Source organism: Eptatretus burgeri, chromosome 4 (genome assembly GCF_056783735.1).
Source record: "Eptatretus burgeri isolate ZD-2024b chromosome 4, Ebu_testis_v1, whole genome shotgun sequence".
Lineage (NCBI taxonomy): Eukaryota > Metazoa > Chordata > Myxini > Myxiniformes > Myxinidae > Eptatretus > Eptatretus burgeri.
Genome location: NC_140964.1, coordinates 138,369,266 through 138,394,110, shown reverse-complemented (window position 1 = coordinate 138,394,110; position 24,845 = coordinate 138,369,266). Strand labels below are relative to the sequence as shown.

General features: G+C 45.5%; 1 protein-coding gene across 1 annotated transcript in view; it reads left to right on the top strand.

Annotated features, from left to right (window-relative positions):
- LOC147029220 (uncharacterized) overlaps positions 1-24,845 on the top strand; it is a 108,210-nt gene that overhangs the window by 60,109 nt on the left and 23,256 nt on the right. Inside the window, exons 7-8 of the mRNA XM_085876588.1 lie at positions 1,264-1,394; positions 15,315-15,355. Of these exons, the coding sequence (XP_085732714.1) occupies positions 1,264-1,394; positions 15,315-15,355 (172 nt within the window). The remainder of the gene's footprint in view (positions 1-1,263; positions 1,395-15,314; positions 15,356-24,845) is intronic.

Sequence of the window (24,845 nt, the reverse complement as noted above, 5' to 3'; positions counted from 1 at the left end):
GTGGGATATACAACTAGGGTTTTTTTGGGGTGCTGAATATACGCCCAAAACTTAAAAAAAAACAATAGTTCAGCATCCACCAGCGTTTTACATACATTTTGAGACCTTGCTATATGCTGACTAAAACGTCAAGGTGTGACAGCCACTTTACGCTCGAGGAATTTACCCAATCTCTAAATGGAATGGACTCTGGAAGGGCCCCTGGAATTGATGGCCTGCCAGGTGAATTTTGCATCAAATTTTGGGGCCTATTCGGCCCAGAAATGATACATGTCCTGGAATCATCTGTCACATGGAGAGCAACCTCTATGCTTGAGAAGATTGGTGATGTCTCTCCTTCCAAAGTCTGGTGACTTCAGACAGATGAAGAATTGGAGGCCTGTTTCTCTGCTGTGTACCAACTACAAAATATTTTCAAAAGTTTTGTCAAATCGATTCAAAAAAGTAATCAGCAATCTGGTTCACCCTGATCAAAGTTATTGCATCCCTGGCAGATCAATATACGATAATATATTTTTTATTCGAGATTTGAGAGATGGTAATTGTGTGCAGAATGATTTTGGTATATTTTTCATTGATTTAGAAAAGGCTTTTGACGGCATCGATCATGGTTTCTTGCATCAAGTGTTGGAAGCGTGTGGATTGTTGGTTAATTTCAGGAAATATATTGCTTCATTATATAATAACATTTTCAGCCGAGTTAAGATGAACAATGAGCTTTGTTCTCCCATACAGGTTCAACGGGGGTTTTGGCAAGGTTGCCCAGTCTCTGGTTTCCTTTTTCCCTTGTGATGGAATCACTTCTAATGTTACTGAGGAAGGATTTTTCTGGAGTAGTAATATCCCCTGAGTACACTTCAATTGTCTTCTTAGCGTATACTGATGATGTCTCAGTTATTGTTAAGGATGATAAGGATACTCCTGCTCTTATCAAGTGCTTAGATTCTTTTCGTTTTGCTTCCTCTTTGAAGTGCAACTGGGAAAAAAAGCAAAGCATTATGGGTTCCCTTCATGAACAACAATCTATCTGGAATGGCACCAGCCCCGCCAGTACACCTTCCTGCAAAACTATAGTGGGTGGATGACGGCGTTCAGTATCTTGGGGTGTTTCTTGGGTCTGCACAGTATGGAAAAAAAAAACTGGGACGGTGTTGTTGAACGTGTCAAGAGAAGATTGAGCAGGTGGAGAAGAGCTCTGCCCCATCTTTCATAAGGCCGAGTTCTGGTAATTAATAATTTGGTTGCCTCCTCATTATGGCACAGGTTTGTCTGCCTGCAACCACTGGAAGACTTGTTGGAGGAAGTGCAAAGGCAACTCTTGGACTTCTTCTGGGGCGGCCATCACTGGTTACGACCAAATGTTGTATGCCAACCATTGGCCGAGGGTGGCCAGGGTATGGTCAACATCAAGAGCCGTATACTGTAATGGCCTTTCGGTTGTGCTCAGTACAAAGACTGATGTTGGATGAACAACTACCAAGTCATCTCTTGGCTGCTCAGATTTTGCGGCACGCAGGTGGGCTTGGATATGGCCGTGAATGCTTCCTGATCCTGCTTCAACACGTTGACTTTTCTCCGCTCCTGGTTTTCTATCAGAGTATGTTGAGTGCCTGGCAAAGCATCTCAGTGTGCCGACAGAAGGACACCTATGTCATTGAAATGTTTGCTCAGGAGCCTTTGTTTTACAATCATCTTTTCCCCAGTACATCCAGAAGTTGGGTTTTCTGCCAGCATTTTATTATAGCCGGCATCACAAAAGTGTGGCACCTCCGGCATACTTCAGGTTTTGGTTGGATAATCGATTCGAGAAATCCCTGATCTCACCGGAATTATGTCTGAAAGACTGACTGGAAAAGTATTGAGAGAGGTCGTCCGGATAGGGTTCAAGCTTGGAGTGAGCTGGACCCATGAGCCTGAACTATTACACAATGAGTGGATTTTTCCCGGGCTGTTGAGACAGATAAAATCAGACAACTTACCTTCCATTAGCATGGGGTTAAACCTCTTTCAAAAGACTAGCAGAAAGGATTTGTACAAGTCTTGTGTTAAGATACTGCTGGGAGATACACCATTAAAAGACGTAACCCGGTGGAAGAGACTGATGCTTGTTGAGGCCCCCATTGAATGTGTATGGGACTCCATGTAGAGCAAGCTCATAAGTTAAAGGTCTGGTGATCTCCAATGGAGGCGGATTCGTTGGATAGTTCCTTCCAAGAAACTAATTAGTCATTTTTCTCCCACATCCACGTGTTGCCTGTTTTGTGAATATACAGAAGACGTGTTCCATGGCTTTATCGATTTTGTGAGATTTGTTCCCTTATTTCATTGGTTAAATTATGTGTCAAAAAATGAATGTAGTGTTCTCTTTGCGTTCCTTTATTTTTGGGTTTAATGGCAAGCCCAATAAACTTAATACGCTTCCAAGGTTTCTCGTGGCGACGGCCAAGCTGGCAATATATCTCTCAAGAAAAGAAATTGAACGGAAAACCTGTCGGGCAATGTGACGTCATGTTATTTTTTAATGCCCTTGTGATAGCGAAACTTAAACTCGTGTTTTGTTTCTACAAAACATGGAAAAACTTGATGAGTTCACCAATACTTGGTGTCATGCACGGATCTGTGTGGTTCATGAAAATCAACTGGTAATACATTTGTAGTGTGTGAATTATTGTTTGATTTATGTGCCTGGTAAATTGATTTTGTTTGTTTTCTCTGAAACCTGCTTGTCCCAATTGTGGATATTTTCTTTTATATTTTGTGATGATAAAAGGATGTCAAAAAGTCTATCCACCTCCACCTCTCTCTCTCTCTCTCTCTCTCTCTCTCTCTCTCTCTCTCTCTCTCTCTCTCTCTCTCTCTCTCTCTCTCTCTCTCTCACTCTCTCACCATCTCTCCATCTCTCCATCTCTCCATCTCTCCATCTCTCCATCTCTCCATCTCTCCATCTCTCCATCTCTCCATCTCTCCATCTCTCCATCTCTCCATCTCTCCATCTCTATATCTCTCCATCTCTATATCTCTCCATCTCTATCTCTCCATCTCTATCTCTCTATCTCTATCTCTCTATCTCTCCATCTCTATCTCTCCATCTCTATCTCTCCATCTCTATCTCTCCATCTCTATCTCTCCATCTCTATCTCTCCATCTCTATCTCTCCATCTCTATCTCTCCATCTCTATCTCTCCATCTCTATCTCTCCATCTCTATCTCTCCATCTCTCCATCTCTCCATCTCTCCATCTCTCCATCTCTCCATCTCTCTCTCTCTCCATCTCTCTCTCTCTCCATCTCTCTCTCTCTCCATCTCTCTCTCTCTTCATCTCTCTCTCTCCATCTCTCTCTCTCTCCATCTCTCTCTCTCTCCATCTCTCTCTCTCTCCATCTCTCTCTCCATCTCTCTCTCCATCTCTCTCTCCATCTCTCTCTCCATCTCTCTCTCCATCTCTCTCTCCATCTCTCTCTCCATCTCTCTCTCCATCTCTCTCTCCATCTCTCTCTCCATCTCTCTCTCCATCTCTCTCTCCATCTCTCTCTCCATCTCTCTCTCCATCTCTCTCTCCATCTCTCTCTCTCCATCTCTCTCTCCATCTCTCTCTCCATCTCTCTCTCCATCTCTCTCTCCATCTCTCTCTCCATCTCTCTCTCCATCTCTCTCTCCATCTCTCTCTCCATCTCTCTCTCCATCTCTCTCTCCATCTCTCTCTCCATCTCTCTCTCCATCTCTCTCTCCATCTCTCTCTCCATCTCTCTCTCCATCTCTCTCTCCATCTCTCTCTCCATCTCTCTCTCCATCTCTCTCTCCATCTCTCTCTCCATCTCTCTCTCCATCTCTCTCTCCATCTCTCTCTCCATCTCTCTCTCCATCTCTCTCTCCATCTCTCTCTCCATCTCTCTCTCCATCTCTCTCTCCATCTCTCTCTCCATCTCTCTCTCCATCTCTCTCTCCATCTCTCTCTCTCTCTCTCTCTCTCTCTCTCTCTCTCTCTCTCTCTCTCTCTCTCTCTCCCTGCTGGCTGTTGGAGAGTCGAGTCGAGTGTCATGGCGGCTGTGTGGTCTTGGTGAGCTGCGATCTGCCCTGTTTTTGCGCCTTTCTATCCCCTTTCACATCGTTTTTCACCTCCCTTCCTTTGTTTCCATCTACGCATCGTTATTTGTGCTCCCTCCCTCCCCTATTCCCTCCCCTCTTCCCTCCCCTCTTCGTTAGACCTCGCGCTCTGGCCTTCCCTCGCCCCGTCGTCACCCCACCCCACCCCACCCCGCTCATCTGTCCTTGTTATTTCACGGTTTGCCCTTCAGTTCATCTCTTCCCCTTCCCTCCCCATCCCCCTGTTTTCTCCTCGCATACCTTTTCCCCGAGATAGCGAGAGAAAGAGCCCACAGCTTCTTGTGGATAACTTTTAGTTGGTGGCCCATCCCGGGCCTTCAACTGATCGTTTTTTCCTCACTGTGGCTGTGTTTATTTCCTTTGGAAACCTGTCTCGGCTCGTATTTAATTACCGCACGAGAGTCATCGCCCCTCCTCCCCCTTAATAAATATGACTTCTTATTCCCGTTATTCGGCATTTGAAGCATTAACAAGAAAACATGGCGTCGTCTGTGTCGCACCCGACGACGTCAGCGTCGAGGATCTCGTTATCGCTACGGGAAACATAGTCGGTACTGACAAAGTTCGTGCCCCTCACGAATGAACAAACGTGTGGTTATCTTCGTGTCTGAGACAGAACTGGTTCATGAAATCGTATCGACCGGACTATCAACAGATGACGGACATTTCGTGCTCGTCTCCCCTCTGGACACTCTGGCCGTGAAGGTCATTATCTCGAATGCTCCTCCTTTTCTGAAACATCAGACACTGATCTGCGAATTATCTCATTATGGTTCTGTAGTTTCTCAGATCACGATGTTACCTTTACGTAGCCAGGACGATCGGACGAAGCATGTGATGTCTTTTCGGAGACGAGCTCATGTGGTGCTTCCTCCCTCGAACGCTGAAAGAACCTTGAACATCGTTTTAAAACTCAAAATTGATAATCATGATTACCAAGTCTACGTAACCACTGACACCCTGAAATGTTTCGAATGTGGTAATTTCGGACACTTGAAACGATCTTGCCCAAAGTCAACCTCGTCGAACGATGAAACAAACCTCGTCAACAAGAATACGTCGTCTTATTCTTCTTCCTCGACTGTGAAGGCAGCGAATCCCGTGTCTGGTAACACCCCCCAGTTCCCTCAGTCCGATCGTCGAAACAGCAAAACGAATGTTTGGGATGGTTTCACCGTCGTTTCATCAAGGAAGAGAAAGACTTTACCTGATGGTCGTTTAACCCAGAAGAAAGGAGCATTTACAAACGAGGAATCTGTCGGTTATGTTCCTGCAGTTGTGACGGACGTCACTCTACAATGTTTACGCGGAATAGACCCGGAATGGACCCGGACCCGGTACCTACGACCAACAAGTTTACCCTACTTGCCGGTGAGGACAGAGACGTCTCCCTTACAGAGACCACTTTACCTGTTATTGCAGTGAAGAAAACTGTTTCACTTGTTAAAAACTCTCCTCGTGGAAAGTCCATTGACGGTGATACACAGACCACTAGTGATGATCCTGCTGTCACTTTGGTAAATGTTAACCCTGAATCCTTGTCAGCAGGAAATAGTGAAACAAATGTTAACCCTGAATCCTTGTCAGCGGGAAATAGTGAAACAAATGTTAACCCTGTTACTGCTCGCATCTCATCACGTGGTGAAGCTGGAAACGCAGGAAATGTTAAAATGGATGGTTTACGAGAGACCCCCAAAGTACTGTATACCTCCATGCCGTTGGAGGTCGATAACACCGTTACGGTCGAGGGAAGCGATATCGCTACATCCACTAATGGTGTTTCTGTTTCATCAACTCCCCCGATTATTTCCATTATTTCACCAGGAGATGTTCCCACAATGGAAGAGCACATAGACCTGGTAACCAGTACAGATCCGTGTATCAATACTGACGACAGTATCGATATGCAGGACAGTACAAGCTTGTGTGACTCGGAAACTAAAACCGACTCTGACGAATCTGACCTGGAGGAAGCAAACAGGAACAGTCAGGTGGAAACGGTGGAGAAGCTCACCAGTCAAAGTCCTACCCCCCCTGAACAAATAAGACTCTTCTTACAAAATACATAAAGGAAACGCAATATAAACCTGACGGAATACTTTCCAGATCTACCGTCCTTCCTTGAGTGTGCTCATGCTATCGTACGTAAGCCTGACTTATTCGGTTTCCACCAGACACACTGTCACCGCTTAAAAAAACTGATTGCCAAGGCGAAAAGGGATCCTAATCAATTATCCCACTTCTGATCTTATTCTTAGAAACTATTATTTTCCTCATGGCCAGTTTCAAGATTGGAACAATAAATGTTAATGGTGGTGGGAGTCCGCTCCGCAAGATCCAAATTAAACAGTTGGTAGAGGTCAACGGTCTCGACATAGCTTTGTTACAAGAGACCCATGCTGTCCGATCTGTTCAGGCTCAGTGGCGACTATTTATGGACAAGGAATGTTTCTTCAGTAACAACTCCACGTTGAAGGCAGGCATCATGTTTGTCTTCGGGAAACACTTCCATCCGTCCTGCCTTAAATTTATGAGTATTATTGATGGACACCTTGCCTCCGTGACCTTCTCTATCAATCAGATCAAGTTCACAATCCTCAATGTGTACGCTCCAAGCAAAAATGATGAGCGGATCCCCTTTTTTGCCAAACTGAGAAAATTCCTGCAAACACTGGATTTGCAGACTTGTCTAATTATTGGTGGCGATTTTAACCGTACTGTTAATGCTTCATTTGACCGGAACGGGCCGGAACCCCAACCATGTACCGCAAAACTTTTTGCAAACATCATTGCGAAATATAATCTCCATGATATTTCGTGCATACAGCACCCTTCTGATCGGTCTTATACATGGTGTCGTTGTTTATACAACCATCTCTCACTTGCGAGGCTTGATCGCATCTATGTAAATTCTCATTTATTACATGGAGTTTATAAATCTGATATCGTGCCTTCTGGTTTCTCTGACCATTCCCAAGCTCGAGTCTTCATTCAACTCTCTAAACCATGTCCAGGGAGCTCTCACTGTAAATTCAATAACAGTTTACTCGAAAACCTCAACTTAATTCAGGCCTTTGAATCCTTTTGGACGGCTCTCCGAGAACAGAAGTTAAGCTGTTCCGTTAACCCGTTGATATGGTGGGATTTAGTTAAAACCCAAATTAAAGGGTTCTGTCAACAGTATCGTTTTTTTTTCAACAAGGGCTGACCATGAAGTTAAGAAAATATTGCAGTTAGAGATTTTACAACTCCAACGAGTCATCGGACAAAATAATAGTAACATTCAAAAAACCTTCACTGAGAAACAGTCCTTATTAAAGGAGATAACCGAGAGGAATGCACGTGGTGCCTTAGTTTGGATGAGGGTGCGACACCTGAATGAGGCAGACGTACCAACCAAGTACTTCTTTTCCTTGGAGAAACGTCTTCCCAGTAAACGGCTTACTCAGCTGCGATTAGCAGATTCATCCATTACCTTTACACAATCAGAAATCAAACTTTTCGTGAAAGAATACTTTTCGAAAATACATTCAATGGAACAAATAATCCTGTCATTGTTGCCTCTATCTCCGTAGGCCTGCCAGTGTTGTGTGAAGATGGGCGTTCCCAACTGGAAAGACCCATCACCTTGGATGAACTTGGCACTGCCCTGCACGGCCTTGCCATTGGGAAAGCACCTGGATTGGATGGACTTACAACCGAATTTTACAAGAAGTTTTGGCACTTATTGGGTCCAGAACTCATTAAGACCTTGAACGCAAGCTGCCAGCTTGGAGAGCTACCTCAGAGTTGCCGACAAGCTCTTCTTACCCTCATCCCAAAAAAGGGAGACATGCTGAGTATTGAAAATTGGCATCCTATCTCCCTGTTATGTACGGACTATAAGATATTTTCAAAAGCCCTGGCATCGCGACTTACTCCTTATTTATCCTCGTTGTTGAAGGAAGACCAATGTTACTGTGTCCGAAAACGTTCCATCTATGACATGTCCCTTGTGAGGGACATCATTGAACTGTGCAAGGAAAACCCGAAAGATTTAGGACTTCTTCTCCTTGATCAGGAGAAAGCCTTTGACCGTGTTGACCATTGGTACCTTTTCGAAGTACTTAAGCAGTTTGGACTTGGTTCAACCTTCATCTCTTATATTAAAATACCATACAATAATATTTATAGTGTGCTGAAGATAAACAATGAACTTGTTGCACCTTTGTCTATTAACAAGGGAATTAGACAAGGTTGCCCTCTTTCCGGGTTGCTTTATGCTCTCTCCATCGAACCCCTACTGGTTTCTTTGCGCTGTAGATTAACAGGGGTTAGTTTGTCCCAGCTTGAACGACCCATCAAGGTACAGGCATACGCCGATGACGTGTGTGTATTCGTACAAGATATCAATGATGTTAACATCGTTCGTTATTGTTTGTCCTTATTTGAAAAAGCTTCTTCAGCCAAAGTAAATTGGAACAAAACGAGCGCCCTTTGGCTCGGTCCATTGTGCGACTTGGCGCCAAGACTTCCTGCTCCACTGTCATGGGCCAATGATGGTGTGACATACCTTGGAGTGTTCTTCGGTAATAATACCACAGTAGCAAAAAATTGGGCTGGTCTGCTTGAGTTTGTTGAGGGTAAACTGCAAAAATGGAAAGGTCTGATCACACAACTGTCATATCGTGGAAGGGTCTTTGTCATCAACACACTGGTGGCCTCTACCATATGGCACAGGTTCTTTGTGCTGCATCCTCCAGCAGCGTTGCTTCAACAGGTCCAGAAGTGCTTCGTGTCCTTTTTCTGGGACGGAAAACACTGGCTGCGACTTGGGGTCCTCAGTTTACCACTGACCGATGGAAGACAAGGCCTGGTCGACATAAAAAGCCGGCTAATGGCCTTTCGACTCTCGGTTGCTTTTCGCATGCTATACACGCGACCCTCTGCACCATGGGTCAACGTCGCTCGTCACCTTTTGCAACAGGCTGGGAGGGTAGGCTATGACCACTCTCTTCTCCTGATGGACCTTTCCAAAATCGACACATCCCCCCTCTCTGGTTTCTATCAGAGCATACTAAATGCGTGGCAAGCTCTGACAATAACAAGAGCTACACATTCTTACATTAAACAGATGTTTCTGGAAGAACCTTTGTTCTACAACTCCCTTTTCCATGATATGCCTGCTGGTAGGTGTTTTATTCAACGCTTTACCGACAAGGGCGTTAAATCTGTCGCAGATCTTCTCAGCCCAAACGGCAGCTGGATCGGAGCTGATGCATTGGCAAGCCTGGTCGGTGTGCGATCCTCTCGAATCGTGGCACGCATATTAGGTAGTGTGCTTTGGACATGCACACAGCTCGCACCTGCTTGGGAGCAAGACCACCAAAGCAATGAACATAATGCACATCGAATACCTTCTCTCTCTACCTTTCCTGAACTCAGATGTGCTTTTTCTCTTGCCAGCCATCTTCCTTGTCCCCCTTTTAATGTCGGCTTCAATGGCCTTCCCAAACAAAAAGACCTTTATTTGGGTTGTGTAAAATTTCTTTCGCAACGGCAAATAACACAGCAGAAGATTCGATGGAGAGACCTCTTACCTTGTTCTCCCCCTTATTTTCCGAACTGGAAAGGTTTTTATCACCCTCCTGGACCACCACGACATGGTGACCTCCAATGGAGACTAGTACACTGGATCCTTCCTTCTAATCACTTGTTACACCGTTTTTCAAATCTGCTTGTCGATGAATGTCTTTTTTGGAAGAAATCTGAAAACCTTTTTTCACATCTATGTTGAATGCCAACGGTTGGCACCTTTATTTATTTTACTTCGGAATTGTTTTGTGAGGTTTGGTTTGTGTTTTTAACACTTGTGTGTTCATCTCTGGAATGGATATCCCACACAAAAATTCCAATGCTGTGTTTGCCAATTTCCTGCTTGCTCAGGCAAAGATGGCAGTATACAAGTCAAGGAAAAGAAAGCTTTATGGTGTTGGAGTAAATGATAAAGATGCTTTGTTTTTGTTCCAAAACCTTGTAATAAGTCGTGTTAAATTGGATTTTGCTTTCTTTTCAGTAACTGGAACATTACCACAGTTCGAATCAAAATTGTGTAGAAAAGAAGTTATTTGCAAAGTCCGAGAGGAATGTTTATCCTTTTGTGAAATGTTTTGTATATAATTAATCCATCCGATTCATCCTTTCCTTTCTTCAGAAATGGTTTCTTGGTTTTTCCTTTCTTTCTCTGAAATGAAAATGTAACTCCCATTTGGGGGCTTTCTTTTATATTTTTATCATAAAAAGATACAAATCTCTCTCTCTCTATCTCTATCTCTATCTCTATCTCTATCTCTATCTCTATCTCCTATCTCCTATCTCCTATCTCCTATCTCCTATCTCCTATCTCCTATCTCCTATCTCCTATCTCCTATCTCCTATCTCTATCTCTATCTCTATCTCTCTCTACCTCTCTCTCTCTACCTCTCTCTCTCTCTCTACCTCTCTCCCTCTCTCTACCTCTCTCTCTCTACCTCTCTCTCTCTCTCTACCTCTCTCTGTCTCTCTCTACCTCTCTCTGTCTCTCTCTCTCTCTACCTCTCTCTGTCTCTCTCTCTCTCTACCTCTCTCTGTCTCTCTCTCTCTACCTCTCTCTCTACCTCTCTCTCTCAACCTCTCTCTCTCTCTACCTCTCTCTCTACCTCTCTCTCTCTACCTCTCTCTCTCTACCTCTCTCTCTCTCTACCTCTCTTCTCTCTACCTCTCTCTCTCTCTACCTCTCTCTCTACCTCTCTCTCTCTCAACCTCTCTCTCTCTACCTCTCTCTCTCTACCTCTCTCTCTCTACCTCTCTCTCTCTCTCTCTCTCTCTCTCTACCTCTCTCTCCACCTCTCCACCTCTCCACCTCTCCACCTCTCTACCTCTCTACCTCTCTCTATCTCTCTCCATCTCTCTCCATCTCTCTCCATCTCTCTCCATCTCTCTCCATCTCTCTCCATCTCTCTCCATCTCTCTCCATCTCTCTCCATCTCTCTCCATCTCTCTCCATCTCTCCACCTCTCCACCTCTCCACCTCTCCACCTCTCTACCTCTCTACCTGCCTCTCTCTCTCTGCCTCTCTCTCTCTACACCTCTCTCTACACCTCTCTCTCTCTCTACCTCTCTCTCTGCCTCTCTCTCTGCCTCTCTCTCTGCCTCTCTCTCTCTACACCTCTCTCTCAACACCTCTCTCTCTCTCTACCTCTCTCTCTCTCTACCTCTCTCTCTCTCTCTACCTCTCTCTCTCTCTACCTCTCTCTCTCTCTCTACCTCTCTCTCTCTACCTCTCTCTCTCTCTACCTCTCTCTCTCTCTACCTCTCTCTCTCTCTACCTCTCTCTCTCTCTCTACCTCTCTCTCTCTCTCTACCTCTCTCTCTCTCTCTCTCACACCCCCTGCTGGTTGTTGGTGAGTCGTGCATGGGTGTGGCGTCATGGCGGCTCTGTGTGTGCAGCTGTGAGTACTGTGCTGTGTTGGTGTTGTTCCTGTCCCTATTTCGCTTCCCTCTGTGTCCCCGTACGTGTTTGTGGAGTTTTTTTCCCTGTTTCCCTTCCTGCTGAGACGAGAGAGAGGGAGAGCGCGCACGGTAGGTGCTTTGTGGGTTTTCCTTGAAACCTTCGGGTTTCTGGGCCTACTTTTTCATCTGCCTTGTTTTCATAGGCCTGTCGTTTATCGGTGGTTTCGCTTCTTCCTTTCACTCTTCTTTTCCCTTATACTTTATTTGACCCCACTTGCTGGTTGCTTGTGACGGTTTTCCTTTGTTAAACTTAAACTTCTCTTCTTTTGCTTTCAGCTGTGGCAAATGGACATTTGCACAATAGTGTGTACGAGTCACTCACTCGGAAAAATGGAGTGACAATTACTCCACCTGATGGAGTTAGTGTTGAGAACGTGGTGATGGCTCTGGGAGAGCTCGTTGGAATCGAGAATGTTCTCGCTGCTTCGAAAATGAGCCAACGTGTCGTGGTTTTCTTGTCGGAGGAGCGACACGTGGCTCAGGCGGTCGAAACCGGTCTATCCGTACCGCCAGACGTCTTCGTTAACGTTAGTTATCTCGATACGATGGCGGTAAAATTAACACTGTCCAACATCCCGCCCTTCTTCTCGAGTGAGGAGATTGTAGCTGCATTAAGCGTTTTTGACACAGTTGTATCACGAATCTCCATGATTCCACTTCGTCTGCGCTCTGACGCTTCGGTTCGCCACATCATGTCGTTCCGACGTCATTGCTTTATCATTCTAAAAAACAACGCTCAATCGCTCAATGCAGTTATGACTTTAAAAAATAAAAACCGCAATTACCAGATTTATATTGCAACGGAGACCACAACTTGTTTTGAAGACCATCTGTGGTGAATCTCGGAGACCATCTGTGGTGAATCGGGACATTTAAAAAGCGATTGCCCCAAGAATATATTAAGTGGCATATCTAGTGTGGTCGAACCCATTGAGACGAATAGTGGTATATCTAGAGTTGGGCACGTTGGTGACGCTTCAAACTCGAACAATCTGCCTGGGCCGTCGAAAGTGGAGGTAAATCCCCCCTCGCGGATGACGAAAGCTTCACCGTTGTTCCTTCAAAAAGGAAACATAAATTAAAGCATCTAAATGATAACAATAGTCAAGATGTGACGGCGAGCTGTGCAAAAAAGATGGCGCCGGCTGCTGAGAATAATGACTCGTGTTTGGAAGCAACAATAGATGCTCTTTTTAAAACGAAAAATCGATTTGATGTAATTGCTCCAGAGGATGATGACTGTTTTGTCGGTGGGGTTGGTGAACATGAGCAGGAGATTGGTTTGGTGCAGCAGGGAGCACACGTGACCACTCCCATAGTCACAGGCACCTTGGATATTAACACCGAATCCACTGTCACCCCCCTCCCTGTAAAGACCAACAGTGAAATGTGTACCGTTTCTAAGTCACCAATTACTCCAAACCTGGTTGAATCAGGGTGTAAAGCTTCAACTAGTGAAACACCAGGTTCATCTCAAGCGGAATATAACGTTCCTTCCATTAGTATTCTTCCTCCTCCCCGTCCTCCTCACCCTCCCACTCCTCCTCCTCCCCCTCCCACTTCTAATCTTCTTCCTCCTCCCACTCCACCTCCCCCTACTCCACCTCCCCCCCACTCCTCCCCCCTCCACTCTTCCTTCCCCGACTCTTCCGACTCCTTCTCCCCCTTTTGAAGTGGAATGTGAGGCTTCCCTTATTAAACCATCAGCTCCATCTTTGGAGCATAACGTTAATGTAATGGACACCGGTTGGTACTCGGATTATGATTTCGATGGGGCCTCATCACTTGCTTCTTGTGGCGGTGCTGAAGCATGGAATGATCCAGTTTCCCAAGATTCGGAGAGTGTTACCAGTATTCCACCTGCTGATATCATAAAGTTTCTTCATGACACCTTTCGCAAGAAACATGTTAAAATTAAAAACTTTTTCCCTGACTTGTCTGGCTTTATAATCTCTGCGAAGCTTTTGCTCCTCAAAGCCGGACAGCTTGGTGTGACGGAATCACAAGTGTATCGACTCTGGAAATGCATCCTCAAAGCAAAGAATGAGCTGCAGACACAGAGAGACTAAGTTTTTGACACACCCAAACTCTATGTTAGCCTATGGCCTTCTCTATAGCGAGTTTAAATATTAATGGGGGACGCTCCTCCATCCGTAAAGCAGAAGTTAAACAGTTTGTTGAGAACAATCACATTGATGTTTTGCTGCAAGTCGAACTGTACAAGTGACTGTACATAATAAATAGATGGTCGTAGCGCTTTGTCTTGCTCGCGTCTTGTCCCTTCCCGCCAATTAATTGCTTGATTGTATACGTGTAAAAAATAAATGTGCTTGTTTAAATGGCACCCGTTCGTTGTGTCCTCTTTCCCCAATTGAACTGCTATCTTACCTTTGGAATAATAGCGGGCTTTTTGATAACCGATAAAAGAATCGGGTCCAGCGAGGTCTCGTGATAATGCCCCGCTCGGTTATCCCAGAACGGAACGAGCTGCTTAAGCGGTTCGTGTCCAAGCAGACCTCGCTGAGGTACGGTCTCTCGGTAGGCTGCCCGCGCGAATAATTAGGTATATCGACAATTCGGCGATTGACCCTGTCGCGCGTGGGTAGAATAGTGACTAGGCCGTGGTGTGCGTTTCGCACACCCGTGACTGGTTTTCGGCGTTGTTCCGGAAAGTCGCGACTGAATTGTCCGTCCCGTGGGCGTACGGCTGCGATTCGGCTAAAAAGCGGCTGTCCGCACTTCGGCGAGCGTGAATTCATAACAATATTAATGTGATTACAAAACAACATGAAAACGAATAATAAACCCCTCTCTCCAAGGGATTTTCCCTCATTGGACAAACATCATGTTCACGTGGATAAATAACTCATGGTGGAGTTTCATGGGGCACCCCAACTGGAAGTGAAAAAACTAAATAAATCATAAACTACAAACACATTTGTTTACATTTTTAAACAGTTGATGTTGCTGTTTCACACGAAACTGAAAGGGAGGAAACTTGACGTTCTTGAGGCCCGAACCGACATCTAGTGTAATCTATATACCCCAGAGAGGATAACAACATAACCCTTCCTGCTGCTCACGTTGGGAGTGGGTTTATGAGTCAACTTAAATTCACTGGAGGAGAAGTTGTGAGGGATAGAGGAGTGGGAGTGAGAGCAGTGAGACAAACACAGACATCACCAAGGTGTGTTATCCACATACGAGTGGGGTTTGCTTGCAGACTACAAGCAGATACTGGGGTGCATCCTATATGCAAACATATTAAATATGAGTTTTATATAGGACTGGTAGGATGAGCTCGAGGTAGGCACACAGTTATAAACTGTCATCCCATTGTTTCATGGACAGGGTGACGTGTCAATGTTTGTGCTGTCCCTCGGATGGACGTTAAACGAGTGACCTGTCTGTCAGCATTCATTGTTCCTCTTTCCTGGAAACATGCATTCGTCCAACCTGTTATGAAGGAGGGTGATCATTCAAATCCTTCCAACTTCCATCCTTTTGCTCAGCCTTCCACCATTTTCAACGTTTTCTCAAGTATCTTGAACCCCACAGTCTTCTGCCTGATCATCAGTGTGGTTTTCGCAAGGCGAGATCTACCTGTGATATCCTTTCCGATATTACGAATGAAACGTCTGTTCTTATTCTCTGAGAGTTTGAGGAATCCTTTGTTGTAGCTGTCGGGGACGAGGCCTACTACCTCAAGGAAAGGAATCAAGTGAGTTCATGTACCAGCTGTTTATTTAAATAAAACAGAAAGACACCCCCGTGCACGGAAGGAAGACCCCAACCTGATACATGGTTACAAGCTGAAGACTTCAGGTTACAGAGCTTTTCTGAGTGTTTTATACAGTTGTTACCAAGATATCAGATGGAACTGTGTTGACTTCAAATAAGCCACATACAATGGTATTAGTCTGTCACATATGTCACAAACAATGGTTTTCGTTTGTTCAAAGATGCCTCATACAATGGCTTTCAATGGTTGGAGTTTGTTTTCTGAACCAAGGAAAGGAGTGTGGGGAGGGGTAAGAGAGAGTCATTGTTTCATTCTGCTGACCACATGATGACAGGTCAAGAGTTTATTTGACAGATCTGACTTAAAATAGGTTATTTGGACTAAAGTAAAGATCATGTGTGTGTTTTCTTACAATCTCACTCTGCACGTACACCAAGCTCACTCTGCACGTACACCAAGCTCACTCTGCACGTACACCAAGCTCACTCTGCACGTACACCAAGCTCACTCTGCACGTACACCAAGCTCACTCTGCACGTACACCAAGCTCACTCTGCACGTACACCAAGCTCACTCTGCACGTACACCAAGCTCACTCTGCACGTACACCAATCTCACTCTGCACGTACACCAAGCTCACTCTGCACGTACACCAAGCTCACTCTGCACGTACACCAATCTCACTCTGCACGTACACCAAGCTCACTCTGCACGTACACCAATCTCACTCTGCACGTACACCAAGCTCACTCTGCACGTACACCAAGCTCACTCTGCACGTACACCAAGCTCACTCTGCACGTACACCAAGCTCACTCTGCACGTACACCAAGCTCACTCTGCACGTACACCAAGCTCACTCTGCACGTACACCAAGCTCACTCTGCACGTACACCAAGCTCACTCTGCACGTACACCAATCTCACTCTGCACGTACACCAAGCTCACTCTGCACGTACACCAATCTCACTCTGCACGTACACCAAGCTCACTCTGCACGTACACCAATCTCACTCTGCACGTACACCAAGCTCACTCTGCACGTACACCAATCTCACTCTGCACGTACACCAAGCTCACTCTGCACGTACACCAATCTCACTCTGCACGTACACCAAGCTCACTCTGCACGTACACCAAGCTCACTCTGCACGTACACCAAGCTCACTCTGCACGTACACCAAGCTCACTCTGCACGTACACCAAGCTCACTCTGCACGTACACCAAGCTCACTCGGCATGTATATTTTAGTTTTTTTTTCGCATGCCTGTCGATTTGCTCGACCAGTAAATCATTTCTAAACTAAGGTAATTAAAAACATTTTTTAAGAACGAAGTAAATTTTGCTTTTTACGTGATTATTATATTACATTTAATCATCCATCTCCCACAGACCCTTCGATATCTCAAAAGCTTTTGACAGATTGTGGTTTCATGGTCTGATCTCCAAACTCCCCTCTTCCTGATTTCCTCCTTCACTTTGCTTTCTCATTCAGAGTTTTCTGTTCATCTGTTCAATCTCCGTAATTGTTGAAGTTTCAACCTCCCTCTCCTTCCCTTCCAACAACGATATCCCTCAGAATTCTGTCCTGTCTCCTCCACTCTAATTAATTTAATTTTTATCAGTGATCTTGTTTCTTCCACAAATATCCAAATGCATTTGTACACTGATGACTCAACATTACATTCCTCTACCTTTTTGTCCTCCACCCCTCCGACAACATCACCAGATATGCCTCCGTCCCCATTATGACATCATTATAAAATACTTGCACCAAGTTTGATTTATATCCCTGAACCCAGATTTGTAATATTAAATAATTCTGGCTGCCAGACCATCAGGTTCAAATTTAAAATATTTTCCCAATGACGATTGTTTCATAATTGTAACGTTTCATGTCGATTGAAGAAACGGAACAAGAGAATTAATTTTTTTAAGATTTTTGTTCATCCAATATGGCGACCAGACCATGTGACCCTTTCATCATCTGTGAAACCCCTGATATGCCAAGTCTTGGGAACATGTGGGTGAAGTTTCTGTTTGATCTGTCAAGCCGGTCTGGAGAGTTTTCAAGTTTATTTTTCAAAAAAATCAGAGCTGCCAAACCATGTGACCTATGACATCAGAGGTGGAGAACTTTTTGATCCCATGGATCGGCAAGCATAGCTGAAATGTTTTGCCCTGATGTGTTAAGCGTTTCAGAAGATTTTTGATGGTTTTTATGTTTAAAAAAAAAAAAAAGTGGCTGTGGAACCACATGGCCGATGATGTCATCAAGTTTTTGGGGTTTTTTTGCATGTTATGTCGAGGCTCGTATGAGAACGAACACGGAACATAAACAAGGGAAGCAGGAGACAAGAGGGGTGGAAGAGGGAAGGACAAAACAGTGGGGAACAGAGACATGAGGAGATCTGTGGAAGGTGGAGGGATGGGGTGGGGTGCAAAGGGTAAAGAAGATGGACACGGCACGGACTTTCAGGAAGGAAAGCAGGGAATTTGAAGGAGGTGGGTTTGGGTTGGATGAACGGGGGTTGAAAAGATCATGGTTTTGAATGGGGGAAGACAAGAGATGGTGGTGAACAGCTGTTTTGAAGACCTTGAGGGAAGAGTGGGATTGAAAAGAGTGTGGGAGTTTGTTCCAGAGGTGGGGAAAAAGAGGAATGAAAGAGTGAAGGTGAGCAGTGATTCTTGATTTTAGTAGTTTTATCAGAAGGCGGATCCTGGCGGATGTTGAGCTCCCTGAGGAAATATGGGGGGGGGGGGACATATAGCAGACAGTGCAAGTGGGTTGAGGCCGGAGAGGAGACAACAGAAGACAAAGACCACTGACCTGCAGTGAGAGACCCAAACACTCAGCCTCATCGTGGGAGATACCAATGATCCGAAATGCCTTGGTTTCCACAGTGTGAAGCTGAGAAAGGTGAGAGGCAGGAGCACCAGCCCAGAGGGGAGAGGAGTACTCCATAAGGCTGTGGACAAAAGCTTTGTACGTGGTCAGGAGTTCAGGTGTGCCAAGGAAGGACTTTGCTCGATGGAGGATGCCCAGTCGTCGACTGGCTTTGCAGGTCAGCTTGTAAATGTGGCTTTCCCAGGAAATATCATGGCAGTCTTCTGTGAGACACAGAAGCTTGAATGAAAGGACTTCTTCCAGAGGATTGTTGAGAAAGTAGATGGGGGGGAGGGGGGTGGTGGGGTTCCAAACGGTCCTTCCAGAGAGACCTTGTTGGAGTGTGAGATTTGTCAGGATTGAAAGACATGTTCCACGGGTTGGAACAGTTTGTGATTTTATCCAAATCTGCACTGAGCAAAGAAGCTGTGGCTTGCCAGTCTGAGGGATGACAGATGGTACGACAGAGGGTGGAGTCATCAGCACAGACATAAAGAGGATTTTCCAGAGAGTTGGTGAGATCATTGATGAAAAACAGAAAAAGAATAGAGCCCAGAACGCTGCCTTGAGGAACTCCAGCCTGGGTTGGAAGAGGTGATGAGAGAACTCCATTTTGGGCCACACGTTAGCTGCGACAGGAGAGAAAGTATGCGAGCTATGAGTGGAGATGACCTTGGATACCATAGGAAGAGAGTATGATGAGCAGCGCAGGGTGCCAGACCGTGTCAAAAGCACACGATATGTCTGGGGATATGGCTCTGAATTTATGTCTGACATTGATGACTTCCATCCATTGTTGGGAGAGCAGAAGCAGCATATCCAGGGTAGATAGAGTGACCTGATCTGAAACCAAATTGATGAATGGAAATCAGGCCATTGGAGAAGAGGAAGGATTTGATGTCTGAATCGATGATGGATTCCATCACCTTGCTGCTGATTGGGAGAAGGCTTATTGGTCTGTAGTTGCAGGGATCTGTTTTTGCACCTTTTTATGATGCCAGCAAGACCTGTTGCAGAATCTGAGTCGAGGTTTGACAGCAAGCTCTCCACCTTGTCAGGAGAAAAGGACACAGAGTCCAGGGACAGTTGGGTGCGGCTGGGTAAGGTGGGTCCAGAAAGCGATGGGTTTCGTACACAAGATTTAGATGCAAACACAGAGTTTAGGCATTCATCCTTTTCACGTGCGGTATCAGCAGTGGGGCCATTTGATGTAAAGGAGGGACGGAGGGGGAACATACACAGAAACAGATTTGATTAGACGCCACCAGGATTTTGAGGATGGAGAGAGATTTGAGAGTTCAGACTTGCGCTTCGAAAGATGTTGTTTTCTGGCTCTTCTGAGGGGAGACACACACTTGTTCCGAGCTTTATGGAAGGAATTGAGATTACCCTCATTTTGGGTTTGATTTCCTTGAGGTAAAGGCAAGTTGTTTCAGTGCAACTGCCTCGCCGCAAGCTCCAGTGAACCATGGGTGGGAGGAATACGAGAGGGGATAAATCTGTGCATGAGGGAGAGCAAGTTTCTATGAAAGAATTCCCAGGATGAGGTGATGTTGGAGAAAGTCGTGATCGGAGACCAATCTGTAATTTTGATGGCTGCTCGGAGACCCTGCCAGTCGGCCTGAGTGTAATGCCAGACTTGACGGCACTGAGGTAGATTTCTGATAACAGCCAAAGAGATGGTTATTTTGACAAGCACGTGGTCAGAAGAACCGCTTGGAGTGGATGAAGAACAGTAGATATATTCAGGGAAATTTCTCAAAATCAGATCCAGAAGAGATCGAGTACCATTGCTTGAGATCTGGGTCGGGAAGTTAACTGAAGTGGCACGGCAGGTGAGAGAGGTTCCCACACCCAGCCAACTGGCATGATGACAATTGAAGTCACCACATTTAAGGAGGAGGTAGTTCGGACGAGAGGATAGAAGTTAGTCCATGTTTTCCGAAAGTGAGGTGTAAATGGAGTCATCACTGTTTGGTGGATGGTACAGTAGACATAATAACATGAGGGAAGAGTGGAGGGGAAGCCGTAGCCACAGGTATTCCTGGGGGTGTGGGGGAGTAAGGACAGTACATGGAGAGTGAGGAATGGAGTCTTTGATGAAGAGAGCTACTCCTCCACCAGGACGAGGCTCAGTTCTGTCATACGGGAGGAGGGAGTAACCAGGAAGAGATATTTGGGAGTCAGAGACGTCTTGAGGAAGTAAAATTTCTGTTGGGCAGATTATTTCTGGTTTGTCTGTTGCAACCTGTGTGGAAAGACAGCATTCCAATTATTGCAGCACCCTCTGAGGTTTGGAGACCGGATGGTGGCGAGATCATGGCGAGTGGTTACACTGACTCTTGGTCTGTCAGGCGAAAAACAATTTTGTCTCTCAAGGCACACAGGATACCATGAACCAGAGTCGCAGGGCCAGACTTCATGGCAGAGCTGAGCTGTTCAGGGTGTTGAGGATTAAAACTGCACTTGCACTGAGGGTGGACAAGAAGGCCTATGTGTGAGGAATATGTGAGGGGGTGGAGCATCACCTGTGGTCATGTGATTCTCGTCTTTCTTCCAGAAGATGGTGTGCATTGTTTTCCTCCGAGTCAATCCCTTGGTGTTCTGCAGTTCGAGCGGAGGGTGGTGGGCTCTTGACAGAGGAGTCCGAAGTGAAGACCCACTGGGGCGGTTACTTTGAATGGCTGAATCAGGGTGATCCACCAGCTGTCGAGTTGGATATCTGGGATGTTACTATCCCTATTGCTGACCCTCCAATCAACTGTGATCGACCTTCGTTTGTGGAAACACAGGCTGCGGTGAACCGGTTGAAATGGCGTAAAGCTCCATGGATCTGTGGCATCCATGCTGAACTTCTCAAGGCTGGTGGAAATGCTGCACTCATGTCATTGCATTCAGTTCTGTGCTCTCTGCCTCGAACACAAACATCACCCCAACTGACTGGAAGAGGGGTCTTGTTGTCCATCTCTGGAAAGGGAAGGGTGATCGCCAAGACTGCAACAACTTCCGAGGGATGACGCTGCTCGAACTGCTGAGCAAGGTCTTTGCTCAGATAATTAGCATGGAGTGAGTTGATAATCCTTGATTCCATCTCGCATGCACACGCACACGCACACACACACACACACACACACACACACACACACACACACGCACACACACACACACACACACACACACACACACACCCCTGCACCCAGCTGCAAAATATTAAATAATTCTGGCTGCCAGACCATGTGTCCAGACAGGCTGAAATTTAAAACTTATATTCCCCATGACGACTGGATCATAATTGTGAAGTTTCACGTTGATTGATGAAGTGATTCAACAGATATTTTTTTAAGGTTTTTGTTCCATCATGCCTGGTGTTGGCTTCTTGGTTCGGGTGGTGGGCTTAGGGTCCGAGGACCCTGAGTTCAAATCCCACTCGGCTGTTGAATGTGATGTGAACACAACCATGTGGGGTTGACCCTGTCTGTCGTCCTTCTGAAGTTGGGAAAAATGAGTGCCAGCATGGTTGTACACAGTGTAAGAGTGGTGACCCGTCCAGGGTTGTGTCCAATGGCCAAGGAGACTGCTTCGGCAGCATCAATGCTCTGCACATAGTATGGTCCCAATGGATGCCTGGACGGTTCCATCCAATATGGCTGCCAGACGATGTAACATGAATTATTTTTGAAACCCTGTTTGCCCAAGGCTTGGGGAACAGGTGGGTGAAGTTTCCTCTTGATCTGTGAAGCCGTTCTGAAGCAGAAGTTTTAAAATGTTTATTCTTCAAAATAAAATAAAATCAGAGGTACCAAACCACATGACCAATGACGTCATCAATTTCTTCCCACCATCGAATTTAGCCCGAGATGATCCTCAAATTTTGATTCTGACCTGATAAATCGTTCGACGTCACAATTATGACATCATAAAAAACAAAGGCTGTGATCAAGCAGCCAAATGGGTACTAAGGTCAATTTTTGAAACCCCAATCCCTCTGGACCTGTCATCACTCTCTAATCGAATTATGATCAGGTCAGGTCAGATATGGGGGCATATGCTGGAGCAGGACGTCGCTGCGTGAACGAGACACCCTACGTCCATGACTTCTTGCAAAGTGAAGGAACTTCGTGTTATTCTGGTTCACAGTTCCAGACCCATGAAGACGATCACATGTCTCATAACCATCCCGATCAGTTCCAGTTGATGCGGTGAAATCCCTCAAGACGAGAAGAGCATCTTGCCTGGGGCACTGATCAACCACAGTCTCGAGTGTGGCACAGAATGTCCTTCACAGTGAGATCACTCGCCTCAGTCGGAGCATCTCCAGAGACCAAGGAAATGACACCAAAGGAGTGACGAATCCTTCGTCTCATAATACACTCGTTTACCGGTGTTACCTCAATTATCATTGGAGTCAGCTTGTTGAACACAGCGACAACACCTCCTTGGGCATGGTAACCATCAGAGCGACCAAACCAATAGGTGGTGTAACCACCCGCCATGATCTCTCCGTAATCTGGTCTCCTAAGCTCAGAGAGTGCTGCAATACCGATGTCCAAATGCTTGAGCTCAGATGATAACAGAGACAGTTAATCATCCTCTCTGAGGAATAGGGCATTTGAGGCACCCACCCCAAGGGACCTCCTCAGGTTTGCCCAAGGAGGTCATCAGTCTGGTGGATCTCAGCACCACCCTGAAACACACTCCCATAATCTGACCCAGGAAGGTTACCCCGTGGTTTTCTTCCTCTCATCAAAGAAAGAATGGGGGTCCCGAAAGCTTTGCCCCAATCCTGTCATCCGGTGATTTGCCCTGCGAAGGGAACCTGTACAGCAGGTGCTCCCACGGAGTGGGTTTTCAGATTTGTTTTTGTGCTTTTCATATGTTTTGCGGAATGAAGGGATTTACGGTGGACGGAGTGTAAATCCTGCCACCAATCTACTGATAAAAAAGTAACCCAACTGCAGGAGGACGTCCGCAGACATTGTTAGGAACTAGATATGGATGGTCGTTGGTTCACAAGGAGCTCGTCCGCCCTTTGTGAATGTGAATTATGATCAACATGAAAATAAACCAATGTCACTCGCAGGGTGACCCGTATCTTGCCAAAAGGTGACCACGTGTGACTGCTTTAAGGTCACCCTGAGGTGGACAGAGCTGCTATCCACCAGGAGCGACTCCTTGAGGAATATCTGCCGACGAGAGATTCCAATGAGAATTGTTCTACAGAGTAACCATGAAAAATATGTGTTTGCCTCATAACGTCACCAAATGACGTCATAATGTCTCAAGCTTGACATATCTCGAAAGCACTCATTGAGGTGTTCAATTTGAGGTATGACACGATATGGTTCCTAAAACTTGAAAATTTGACCTTGGGGTCAAATATGTTTGACCTTTGGCGCGAACCATGAAGGTCAAGACCAATCGCCACCAAGAATTAATCAGCTGAGCGCCAGACCATGAACTATATTCCCATGAAGTTTGAATACGATCTGATCAAAATTGCTCAAAAAAATAACGGTTTCGTCGACTCCCCTGATTTGTGACAAAGTGACCTTGACCTTTGACCTTGACCTTCAAAATTTTATGCGCTGAAAGGGAACTCTGTAGGCCTCTGATATGCGAAGTTACAAAAATTTCCGATGATAACTGTGCTCTGCAGAATTTTTTTATACGTGATTACAGACAAACAAAAAAAAAACATACAAGCTGACGAACATATCTTGCAAAACTTCGTTTTGGCAAGATAAAAAGTAAATGGTCATCTCTGTGGGAGATCTTCACCAAGGGGAGATGGTGATACAGGGTGAACCCTTGGGTCGGATCCTCGACTTTCCCCAAGAGACCAAGGAATCCTCCACAGGATCAGACTCGGACACTGAGGAGAACCAGATCACGTGTTTCACTCTGTGTTAGACTGATGATGTCATGGTTCACAGCCCTTATTCCTCATGTGGTGTACTTGATAATGAGCTGTTTCAATTTTTTCCCATCGAGCAGTTTTGGAGATATCGAGGTCCAAATTTTTTTTTTGTTTTTACAAAATTCTGACCACATCGTTACCATTGACGTCATTATTATTACTAAAAAATTCTACACGAGTGGAACATGTTGAAGATTTCAAGATTACACAACTTCAAGATTCTGCCGAACAGTCAATGACTGGTTTCTTGCTCTGTCATGCAGGCAAATTCACAGCACGACACGAGAATGGCAAAGCCATTTTATCATCCCGAGAGGAGAGCGAAAACGAGATCCTCCATCTCAGCCACGTTCCTCTCACAACTGTCCTCTTCGTCCTCTTTCTGCCTGTTTCGACATCTGGATCGATTGTTGTTTCAAGGACGTGATCTCTCCTGCATCGCTGGTCTTGAAATACAAAAACATAGGAAAAGGTCAAAGGGGGCAATTACACACTGGGAGAAATTATCCTCATTTTCGAATTCATCAACACAGCACCACCTCTCGTGTGGCGACATGTACCACTTCAGCTCACAGTTTCCATACTTAATTTACATCGAAATGTCTCCTTCACATCCCCGGACCAAGCAACTCCATATACAATCCTGATTTTACCATGAATTTCC